Source organism: Corvus brachyrhynchos, unplaced genomic scaffold (genome assembly GCF_000691975.1).
Source record: "Corvus brachyrhynchos isolate BGI_N302 unplaced genomic scaffold, ASM69197v1 scaffold764, whole genome shotgun sequence".
Classification (NCBI taxonomy): Eukaryota; Metazoa; Chordata; class Aves; order Passeriformes; family Corvidae; genus Corvus; species Corvus brachyrhynchos.
Genome location: NW_008237628.1, coordinates 40,731 through 53,047, shown reverse-complemented (window position 1 = coordinate 53,047; position 12,317 = coordinate 40,731). Strand labels below are relative to the sequence as shown.

Sequence of the window (12,317 nt, the reverse complement as noted above, 5' to 3'; positions counted from 1 at the left end):
CGAGGAGAGGCTGAGGTGGACGGGCGGCTCTCTGCCCTCTTCTGTGCTGCAGACCGCTGCATCCAAGCAGCCTGGAACCGACACGGCATCCCCGGGCTAGGCTGGGTCCTGCAGCAGCAGCCCCTGGGTCCTTTCCTTCTGGACCCTATCCCCCTGGGTCCCCTAACCTTGGCAAGAGCAAGTACCAAGCAGTGAGCTGACCGTGACATCGGGTCATTGCTACCGTCCCTGCGGTCACTGTGGTCCAGTTGGCTTTCCTATTCTCTAGCGTAGACACAATGAGCTGTCAGCTCGCTGCTTCCTCTCTGCCCCAGCACCCATGCTTCTTGGAGCTCCTCACTTTCCTGCTGTTAAATCCTTGCTTTGGCCACCAAACTTACTTTTTGGCACAGTGTCACGATATGTAGAATGGGTCATTCAGAATCAGGATTGCTTAGCAGCTCTATTTATGTTAAACTTGCTATGGACTCAGTTAGTATATTGGTGGGAACAGCTTAACATTCAGTTAAGGAAGAACTGCCATCCCTGGAAACCAAATGCAGAAACATATAAAACAGTGCAGCACAGACCAAGTGATTTTTCAGCCTTCTGCCATCCCCCATTGCATAGTAATTACACTAACAACTTTGCGCATGTGTTTCTTTTCTCTTCTGCAGGCTGGTAAAGAACAGCAGATCCAAATAGGTAAGTCTTTTTAGCTATTATTTCTGCTGTCAAAACAGAAATAAAAGAAGTAAGCTCAAAGACTAGTTATTTCTGAGGAAATGATCTGTATGCAGGCAAGCATTCCCTGCGCACCCCCCACCATTGCCACCCAGAAGTGTTCGTAGTTGCAGTGACATGGCATGGCTTGAATTTGCATGTGCTCTCGTGCTGCGGTTTTGCATCTTTATGTGTCTATGCTTCTCTTCCGAAATACAAACCAATCGATGTTATAAAATCTGTAGCTGGTCACTGTTGCCTTGTAAACTGATAGACCTGGGTAAGAAGGTGCTGTGCAGCGAGTTCAGGGTCAGTGGCACATGAGGTGCTGAAGGGAAGTGTGCCTGTTTGTGCCCATGGGTTGCTTCTTACTGAGACTTCAGCCTCTCGAACTCTTCCCAAAGACAGGAAGCTTCTTTTAATTGGGAGGATGCACCCACAGCTTAATTTCAGATGTGTGTTAATACAGACTAACTGGTAACTGGGTGCTCCACAGGATGGACGAGGTAGTGGAAGGATGTGGAAGCTGGCATTCTCAGTGCTCCTTCCCTTACCCAGTGTGAAATGAGCCTTTTACCATTCCGGTAGAGCGCGTGTCCCTGCACACAAGTGCTCTTTGGAGCTCTTCTGCAGTGGGAATGGACCCCAGGCAGTTCTGCTTCCAGCTGCCGTTGGACCTCCAACCCTGAGGTTTTGGTTCAGGTTTTGTTCAGAAAAGAATTTCAAGCATTTCTGTGAATTTTGGAGGCCTTGTCTCAACTTCAGTTCTGGCACTGTGAGCTTCTGGACTTAGGTTGGTTTCCACCGGGATCAATGAATAATGGGAACAGAGACAGTGAGGTACATTTAAAGCTAACTGGCAAACAGATGGTTTTTCCAGTGGTATGCTGATCCTGTCTTTTATTTCTAGTCCTTTCCAGGAGAAATGGATTGTATTTGAATTTCAGAAACCATAAGCTATATAGGAATGTGTCTTTTAAATTACACAGTACATCAGGCAGAATTCCTGAATCTGGAAAATAACTTCTTGTCCTTCCTTTCTTCCACGGCCCTGGCACTGCTGTAGCCAGGAACATTTGGGGCTGAATTTGATCCTGTAAATTCTGATTCAAAAGGTACAGAACCATAGAATCCTAAAGTGGTTTGGGTTGGAAGGGACTTGAAGGATCATCTCATTCCAAACCCCCTGCCATGGGCAGGGACACCTTTCACTATCCCAGGTTGCTCCAAGACCCTTCCAGCCTGGCCATGAACACTTCCAGGGATGGGGCAGCCACAACTTTGAGCTATGGCTTACTCAGTTGGGAATTTTAATGACTTGGAGGTAAAACCTGCATTGGAATTGCCTGGAAATGCACTGTCCTACTTCTGAGTCCCCTCAAAGTATTGCTTTGCGTTGGTGTTGTGTATTTTGAGTTGGCCCAGGGCTGGCTGCTGTCAGCAGCTGATCTTTTCTTGTAGCCTGAAAAGTCACTTAGGGGAATTAAAGCACCTAGGGGTTTATTTTTGTTAAATATCATCACAGGCCGCAGTACAGGGGTAGCAAATTAGCACACTTAATTACCTGCATTCATGCACAATGTGCTGCAGTGCCTGCGAGCTGTCAGGAGGAAGCTGTTCCGTGTCACTCAGCCTGAAGGTGCTGATGCTGTGCTGCACCTTCACCTCCCACGCAGCAGCGCTCTGTCCCTGCTCAGTGCCACTTCTGGAAGAAACCTGTGACACAACAGGGCTGGGCCCCACCGCCTGCAGGAAGCACCTGCAAAGCACCTGCAGCTGTGCAGAGGCTGCAAAACCACCACGCTGTCTCTTGAGCTGTCTGTATCCCTGGGACAAGTGGCAGTGAAGTAGAGGAATGAGGACACCAGAGAGGTGTCCCACATCAGCCTCTCTCCTTGCAGTTCCTTGCTTTCATTCAGCCAACTTACAATGCCCAGATCCCACACAGCCTCATCCCTCTTCAGGTGCAGAGTTGAGTGGGAATTCTCAAGGAATCTGTCCCCCTTTCCTGTCTTCTCTCTGGCCATTCCTGCCCCCTAAAGGCAGCCAGAGAGCCAACGGTAGTTCTGGAGTGATCCAGGTTGTTGAGAGGGACCGAAACTGCTCTGTCGTTTCTGGAAGCCACCAGCCAACGATGAAGCAGAAAAGGGTTGATGGCACAGCCGTGCTGGGCTTGTCCAGTTGTCTCCACACCATCTTCTCTTGTTAAGCATCGCATTGCGAAGTGACCAGAACAGCTCTGTGTTCATCCCATTGTGCTTATCTGTGGGACAGAAGTGTGATCTCCCAGAACATGGCACAGTCTCTTTATGAAAACACTGTCCTCTTCATCCCTATAGCCGCAGGTAACTGTTTTCTCTCCGGTACTTCCACTGCAGAGCTGGATGTCTGCCATCCGCAGTTTGGTCGCATCACAGCTTGTGAATTCCAGGCAGAAAATTCCATGGTGATGCTCTGGAGATGTCACCTTAGATCCTGTCCTTTTGCTGAGGTACCTGAGCGTCCTGACCCTAGAGCCACATCCAAATGCATCTTCCAATGGGGAATGGGGAAGCTCTGGAAGATTGCTGGTCATCCCTCTGTGATATTCTGGAATGGCCTGGGACTCAGCAATAGAGCCCTGTGCAGGGGCCATGTGGGTGGGATATTACCACGAGTCCCCCCAAATTTCTTTTCTTGGGTAGTTTGGTTTAGACATAGAAACAATTTAAACTTTGAGAAATTCTTCCTCTTCCATTGATGCCACTGATTTCCACATCGACTGTGTCTTTGAAGTCTTCTCAAGTGGATGTTTAGGCATTTGGCATTCTGCTGTGGACTACCACCAAAACGATTTTTGATCAATGTATTTTGCAGAATCTTATGCACAAAAAATACTGTTTTTCTAAATGTAGGTGATAAAAAAAGTTTAGGATTTTCAAACCTCCATTGACCACAGCTGTTGTACAGTGCACAGACAACTCCTGTGAGCCCGTGGTGTTAATTCTGCAGTTTCATAGTTTTTGAGGGGAAAGAAAGCCCGGACAGCTTTCTTCAGAGGCATTCTCTAGCTAATTTTGTTTTGGCACACAATGAAAGAACGTGATGTTCCTTCTTAAGTGCTTCCTTTCAACTTAAACATTGTGCAACTGGAGCAGCATTTTAAGGCCAGATTTTTAAAAAAATGAAGAAAATTTACAGTTAAGTGCTTTTCCTCTTGCTCTGATCAGCACTGTCAGCTTTGAATTAGCAGAGCAGATCAACTCCGAAATTTTAGCTTAGGAAAGGGAACACCTACAGCTGGGATAGCATTTCCTCAGAGCGTGCAGTTTGTGGAAAAAGGGTAATGTAAGTCAGCGGAGGAGTTCAGATGTCTTTGGGATTCAGTCATGTCCCATTTAATTTTAATTGCCTTTGAACAAAAGGCATTTCCTCTTCTAGCTCAGCATTTACAGACTCTGGAAAAGGCTTTCGCTGGCTCAAAACCTTGACAGTTCTTATTTTCCACCCTTTGTTCCTACCTTCTTGGGGCTAGCTGGATGCTCTTATTAGCAAAATAGCCTCTTTTTTTTCCCCCAGCCTGTGGAAATGTGGGAATTCTGCTGCAAGATGTGCAGAGCAGTTTCTCAGTTGTGCGGTGAGCACAGAATTTGATCACCAGACTGTGGTCTCTGGCACTGAACCTCCTGCTTTAAAGAAAAAAGAAAACAAGCCACGAGGAATCTCAGTGAGGTAGAAGGCATAATGTCAGCCTGGGAATGAAATCCCAGTGTTGAAGCACCGGGAATGTGAGGATCTGTGTTTTTACTTTGACCCAGTTAGAATGTACATCCCCGCAGCTCTGTCTCCTGGGCATGGCCTGGTGTCTAATTATTAAAAATTACTTTAGAGTTTTAATTTGGTGCCTTCTCTAAGGAGACAGATTAACAAGCCTGGCTCAGAATTCCCAGTGTTTTAAATGGGAATTATCCTAAGGATAATGGCCTGATTAGGATGCCAGTTTTAGAACCTGGTCTTGTGGGTGTATGGCAAAATAGGTGGAGTTGGCTGCTGCTGAAACCCACCCTGTGGCTGCTGGCTGTAGGGTGTGGGGTACCAATGGGCTTGGAAATGACTTTTCACATTCCTAGGATATAGTATTTGTATATTAAGATATTCATAGTGCAGGAATTTACATGTGTGTGTTCTACTAGTACCATGCATTGGTTTTTTGTCAGATTCCTCAGTAATTGGCTGAAAGAATATTAAAAACAGTTCCGTGAAGCCATTAGGAACGTTTTCCTACTGAAGTTACTCGTTGAATGCATGAGTCTCTTAAAACCAGCAGCCTTTGCTACCTGGAGAGATGAACTGGCTACTGAGCTTTTCCTGTGTTAATTCTCGTATCAAGTGTGATCCACACTGGGAGCAGGTAAAATTTAGCTCACTTAATTTAGTATATTTATTTGAGGAATTCTCAGTGGCACTCGGCGCTAACATCAGAGCTGTCTGATCTTGCAGCTTTTCAAATGAAATCATCAGTAATATCACTCTGATACTGCTTTCACCAGCTCTCCCAGGAAGAGAGGAGTAGGGAATAACTATTTTTGTGCAAGATGTCTTTTTAGTTCTCACGTAGTCAAATACACAGGCTTAGACTTGGGCCTCGGACCCATTCAGAGCAGTGCTGTGGCTCACAGCTTGACCTGGTCCTTCCCTTACAGCCTGAAAATCGGACAGCAAGTATCCTGATTGCTCCCAGATTACAGAGGTCTCACCGAAAAGATAAACTCATTTGAATGGATTTGTTTTCCAGTGGTATGAAATTACTTGAAGACATGTTGCCTTAGCTGAGAGTTGTGCCATTGAGCTCCTCCAGGATTACCAACAGTGTGGGTTTATGGCTTCTCTCAGCTGCACTAAAGTGCAGGATTTAGGGTCAAATCGTGCAGATCTGTGGTGGGTTTTTTGATAATTAGATTTTCTCATTGTTTTTGATCTTTGTTACTCAGAGGAAGGGCAATAGCAAGTTGCTGGCTAAGGAGATTTGTAGAGGGAAAAGCTACTGCCTTTACAAGTGCTGACATGTATTAATTTACTAGCAGCATATGATCCGCTGGATTTTTTTCCCTATGCCTATTTCCTGAGAAATCTGTAAGCAAATTGTGCTTATAACCCAGGCTTGGCACTTCATTTTCAAAACCTTGATGGAAGTCCTGCCACAGGAGCAAGTTCTGTGTAAGGTGTACAACAGAGCTGTGTGGCATTTCTTACAGGAGAGTTCAGAAGGGTCTGTGCCTCTCCTGGGGCTGTTGAGCAAACCTGAAACCCACAGGAAACTCCCCAAATAAGTGTCAGTGAATATTTCAGGCTTTCCTCTGTGAGTTTTAGGAAAATCATTTTTATAATAACTATTAATAGGAAGAAATTCTTCCATGTGAGGGTGGTGAGGCCCTGGCACAGGTTGTTCAGAGAGGCTGTGGCTGCCTTATCCCTGGAAGTGTCCAAGGCCAGATTGGACGGGGCTTGGAGCAACCTGGGATAGTGGAGGGTGGTGTGGCAGGGGGTTTGGCACTGGATGGTCTTGAAGGTCCCTTCCAACCCAGACCATTTTGTGATTCCATGATAAAAGAGGAGCAGTGACAATGTGCCTTACATTTGCCCATGTTAGTAGCTCAAACAGGAATCCTAAACTGGGATTTTTGGAAGGGGACGTGTGAGGCAGAGGGGTCCTTCAGTCCTTGGGCTCATTCCACGCTCTTGTTCTTATTTTAGTTTGGGTTTTGGGTGTGTCTCTTGGCAGAATTCCGAAAAAGCAGGCCGAGGCCATATGGGTTAGTGATTCCAGTTAGCACCAATGCAGATGGAAGCTACGTGTCCACCATCCTCTCGGCGAGTCACCAGCGGCGATCGACGCGGGAGGCATCCCAGAGCCCCAGACAGCTGTATTTCAATGTCACTGCCTTTGGGAGGGAATTCCATCTCCGGCTGAAACCCAACACTCGTTTAGTGGCTCCTGAGGCCGTGGTGGAGTGGTACGAAGACTCTGTGGAGACTGGGAACGATGGTGGTAACACAACTCAGACTGGAGCTGGTGCGGAGCGATTATGGAAGAGAGAGCCCCTGTGGACCAACTGTGCCTACGTGGGAGACATCACGGACATCCCCGGAGCTGCAGTGGCCATCAGCAACTGTGATGGTCTGGTAAGGCTGGTTTCATGGCGCTTGTGTCTCGTGGCACACTTTGTGCACAGCTTTTGTTGCTTTTAACTACACCTTGCTAATGATGTCATTTACAGAACTTCATTTCTTAAATCCTTTAGAAAATATTGATAAGCAAAGTTCTTAATGTCTCAGGTTTGTGAAAGAGAAATCAAACCTATGTATTGTTTGGTTTCCTTTTTATTTACATGAGGTGTTACAAACAGGAAAATTAATAATGAAGACATTTTCAGACTTAAAAGGTGGCCTTTTGTTAACTGACTTTAGAATTTGGTGTCCAAATCATCCCTCATTGCTTCTCAGGTACCAAAATCCATGCCCTGTTATCCAAGAATAGCAGCATTAAGTTTTTTTAAAGGGTTCATTTATAAAGTGAGCATACTTTTTGTTCTCTTAGATGCAGTTTTGTTTCATCAGGAAGTGTCACATAAGAATTGAGTGGTTCACATCTGTAATGGGTTTGTTTTCGATCTGTCTGTGGACACGCAGAGTTCCCCTGTGGCTGAGCAGATGCCCAAATCCCAGAATGAAAGGCTGAGCATATATGGAGCCCACACACCATTCATTGATTCGCTCATGCAGCAGGGAAAACCAACAATACTCACCTTGTGCTCCATAAGGCGCAGGAGCACTGGTGGAACACGCCTGCAACATCCAGGGAGATGAATGTTGTGGTTATCCTCCTGCTGTTTGGGACAGGAATCACATGAAGAAGTCTGCAACAAGCGTCCTTTCTTGGAAGTGGGTTTCCCATTTCCCATAGCTGCCACGTGGTCATTATTTGATTCCATTTTGAGATAAGTCCTGGCTAGGGAAGCTCCCACCTCAGCAGCGGGCAGCAGTCCCTGTGGGAGTAACTGCAGAAATGGCTCAAAATCCCCATTCACACCAAAACTCCTTGAGTTCCCTTGCTTAGTGAAAGGAAATACAGGTAGTGGTTGCATCAGAGGTGATAACTAATGTCAGTTTGGTGTGTTTTGGCGGCTTTTGGTGAGTTTTTTTGGAGAATCTATTGCCAGTGTACTGTGTTTACAAAGGCCAAGGAGACCCCTGCCTGGCTAGATGTAGCTTCCAATAGAATCGTTCTGATGAATGAGACCCTGGGACTGGCAGCTGGACTTTGGCAGTAAGCCTGAATGAAGTTGTTGCATTGAGACAGCACGTGAAGACAAGAAATTGGATTAAATGGAATTAGATTAAGGAGTGTAGCAGCTCCGTCACAGATTGCCATGTGTCTGGCAAGCTGTTTGTGGTGTGTTTTCAGGTAAATGAAGCCAGAGGGGAACTTTTGGAGGGGGAGTGGCTTCACAGTGACAGAAGACAGGGTTGGATGGGATACTGGGAAGAAATTCTATGCTGAAGAGGGTGAGGCCCTGGCACAGGTTGCCCGGAGAAGCTGTGGCTGCCCCGTCCCTGGAAATGTTCAAGGCTAGGTTGGATGGGTCTTGGAGCAACCTGATCTAGTGGAATGTATCCCTCTTTTCCCATAACACTCCATGTGCTTTCCTTGGTTTTGAGGACTGGAGTAGGAGAACACGGGCTTTTTCTTTGACGAGTACTGGGTAAATGCTCCTGGGTCACTTTTGTCTCTCTGTTCATCTCAACCTTTGCTGGTTTTAACATCTCTTGGAGCTCTAATCATGTGAGTGTGAAAGAAATAAATAATCCTGAAGATTTATTTTATGGTTTTTTCCTCCCAGCATCTCCCAGGGTAGCAAAAGGAACTTGCAATTACCATCTCTGGCCTCTCTGTTGCTGTACTGTGTGTCTCTCAATCCAGCTAGAATATTTGATCCTCAGTGTATCCTAACGATGTGAAGAGTGAGATAATATGGCTTAACAGAAACTGGAACGAGAGTGAGAAATTCTAGGGGCATGTGTGTGTTGGAAGGATTTATTTTCGACTTCAAAGGAATTTAGACACTCTCCAGAGTAGCCAGCTAGGTTCTGAAATCTTGGAGAGAAAGCAAAGGGAATCACTGGGGTAGCAGTTTGCACAATGTATAGCTTGTAGAAGAGGTTTAATATCATAAGTAAAAGAGTATTTGGTGCTAAATTTTGATTGTTTGATGGTAAATATGTGGAATAATTGGCATTTGCACTAGTAAAGAAAGATTTTTCCCACAGTCTCTTCCGGAATCTAAACTTACACTGAAACCCCCAAATACTTGAATACTTTTGTTTTGAAATAGTTTACGTATCTACTTTTGCGGTGGAAGTTGTCTGTGTGCCATCAATTTTGAAAATTCCTATCTTCACATCTGCTTAATCTCCCGTGGAAATGACCCTGTTTATGTAAAAAACCCACATGCATGTGCCTGCACTTGTCATGGCAGAAGAACACTTCATTAGTCACGGAGGAGCTGGCTCTTGTCTTTCTCGCTGTGTGTCAGAAAGCTGGTGCTTCCACAGGTTTCTGCTGGGTATTTCCACTGTTGTTTGGTCAAAATAGCAGTACTTACTGTCAGAATCCTTCAGGAGTGGAAGGTGCCAGCCTCAAGAAAACACTACAAATGGTTTAGATTGTAAATAGAGAGAAGGCAGCAAGCGTAACATGTAGAAATAGTGGCTTAAAACACTTTCTGCCTGTTGTCATATGGAAAATCATCTCAGTTTCTCAGTTAGCTTCCTGCTTTCATAACAAACTCCGAGCAGGTTCTGGTGTGTGATACCTTTAGCTTGTACTTCCACTCTGAACTATGTTTCTGTAGATGTGTGTCCTGTGTTTGAGCTGGGATCTGGTTGATGGTCACATCTGTGCAACGCCAAGTGGCAATGTTGGTTTCTGTTTCTCCTAGAGCATTAACCTTGCTCATTTCTAAATGAAAGGCCTGGGCCCAGTACAATGAACCTTTAATCTTTGACTTGAGATTCCAAGTAAAATGTGACTTCTTTTTTGTTTGTTGGAAATTATTTGAAGTATTTTTGTTTTTTGAAATTCCGTGGCCTTCAAGCCCAGGGCAGCATATGGTCGTGTGAAGTACAGCTGTTTGCAAGTGGAAGATGCTCAGGAATCTGCCTGCCAAACCAGCAAAATCCTGGAAGACAGTCCAACCATCAAGAATTAAAAAAAATACCCAAATGTGCTTAGATCTGTCATTTGTGACAGATTATTCTTCACTTGCTTATTGCCATCCATTTTTCCAAGGATATGGAGACGTGAGGAAACGTGTCTGTGCATGTTCACAGCTACTTTCCTTTGGCAAATCTTTTGGAAATACGGGCTGGAGTATCTCAGACTAGAGATAACTGCACAGGCTTTAAACTTGGTTCAAGAAAAGCTTTAAAAATCTGCAGGAATTGGGACATATGGGATCCAAGGAGTTTCAGGGCATTTCGATTTGTTTCAAATCCTTTTTTATTACCATTGTTTCATCAGGATTGAGCTACGAAGGGTTATTTCTTGTTCCTGTGTTAGTTCTAATGTACTGTTTCAGCATGATTTCCCCCAAGCTGGCAAGACAGAGTTCCTAAATGGAGATACGTCTTTCTAGCGGCCGATGGTGCTTTATCCCAGTGTATTGGAATAGCATTTTGGAGACAAACGCTTGAATTGCTGCCGAGCATCTGGTTGTAGCACATCGGAAACTCTTGCTGAGTTTGGGATTGGCATTGAGATTGGGACTGGGTGGGACTGTCCCCTCGGGCCTGGAGGTTTCTTCCAGTCCAAGGTGGGGGCTGTGGTTGAGGGGATGTCTGGGCATCCAGGACTTTCTGGGAGGGGAAAGCAGAACAAACCCTGGGAGATGGAAGCGGCTCTGGCCGCGTGCCGCTCTGGGCAGATGGCAGCAGTGTCTTAGGCTGATTTAACGCTCCGGTATTCCTGCTCCCCTGCCCTACTGCGCTCTTCCCACAGTAATTCCCTCCTTGCCATGAACTCCCATGACCTGCTGTGCCTGCTCTTACCACTGGCGTTTCTCTGTACTTGGCAGGACTGATGAACTGGGCGTGATGGGTTGCAGCTGGACTTCATCCCCGTCACCTCTCTGCTGTGCAGCACTTCCCACAGGCTAATACAGAGTCCTCAGCCATAGTAATCCATAGTAAAGAGGATTTCTCAAAGTTCAGGAGCTCCAGAAACTTGGGAAAATGCATTCCCTTATTCAGGACTTGGGGCTTCCTGAGTAAAACACGGAGGGGAGGAGCACTGATTGAGAAGGGAGGCGATGGGGACTGAAGTCAAGTGTCAGTATAGTGTAAAATAATATAATCTAGGAATTCTTTTATATGTCTGGTTGGCTTCTCCCTGGAATTATCACTCAAAGCAAATGAGTACTTCACCCTTACTTCATGGAGCATAGTCAAAGTTTATGCGGATGGTTGCTCAAGCTCCATTTATTTATTCTTGTTTGTTTTTATAAATTCTTTTAACAGGGCCAGGTTTGCTCTAATGATAGGTTTGCCTCATTTCCAAGCCCTTGTGTCTCCACCTCTCTCCTGCCTACCTTCAAACACAGACTTTGGGCCTTAAAATTTATGCATTAGCCCCTTAAGATGAGCCTTTGGACCTCAGAAGGGACGTTTGGAACTTGTAAGGGTTTGTACTCAAAAAATGAGGTTCTTAGGTCTAAAAGTGTGATTTAGACCCTGTGTATGAGGGATTGGACACTCAAGATGTGTCTTGGACCCTAAGGACTGATTGGATCATAAAAATGGAGCTCTGGACATGGAAAGTGAGGCTTTGGACACTATAAATGCAGCTGTGAGCTGCATCTCTTCAAAAAGGTGGAGGTAGTTTAGCTCTTTTTGGCTCATAGGAAGCATTTGTGGGCACTTCTTGGTAACTGAAATTAAAGTTGTACTATTTATCCTCTGTTGAGAAGCAGGTGGCAGCAGGTTATCAGATAATTGAAAGCAAGGATGAAAGGAGACTCAATCCCGTGTGTTCTGATAGTTCTGCGGAATTCCTCACCCTCCAGCTGAGGAGAGATACTGTGAGTTCAAGCTGGCATCTGAGTGACCTGTGATGTCATCCGAGGTGCCTTCCAGAAAAGGAGGACTTCCCTGTGGGGCCTTCCTGGGGCCTCTCTGGAACAATCAACAGAAACAGCCCAGAACACCTGAGCTGTGAACTTAACAACTACCCCAGGCTGGGCAAAATGTGCATGTGGTACGCAGCCACAAGTGGAAAATATGATGCTAAGAAGCCTAACGCTGTTATTAGTCTCTTTTTCCCTGTTTTTAGATTGGAGACAATATTTGAAGGTTAAATAAGAAACTTCACAGTCTGGTGTGGGTGAGGTGAGGTGAGGTGAGGAGAGCATCCCCTAGGAAAGGGTTTAGGAACAGGCAGCTGGAGAGAATCTGCCTGGAGGCTTTTCATAAAAAGTCTCCACTTGGATTGCTACAACTTCAGACTTTTATTTATAGTTTATTTCTGATGTTGAAAAACCATTCTGTACAGCAAAGCACGGGTTTACATGTAATCCCTCCCT

General features: G+C 45.5%; 1 protein-coding gene across 1 annotated transcript in view; it reads left to right on the top strand.

Moving 5' to 3' along the window:
• Positions 1-12,317, top strand: part of ADAMTS3 (ADAM metallopeptidase with thrombospondin type 1 motif 3) — a 56,440-nt gene that overhangs the window by 3,470 nt on the left and 40,653 nt on the right. Inside the window, exons 2-3 of the mRNA XM_017732029.1 lie at positions 657-684; positions 6,464-6,864. Of these exons, the coding sequence (XP_017587518.1) occupies positions 657-684; positions 6,464-6,864 (429 nt within the window). The remainder of the gene's footprint in view (positions 1-656; positions 685-6,463; positions 6,865-12,317) is intronic.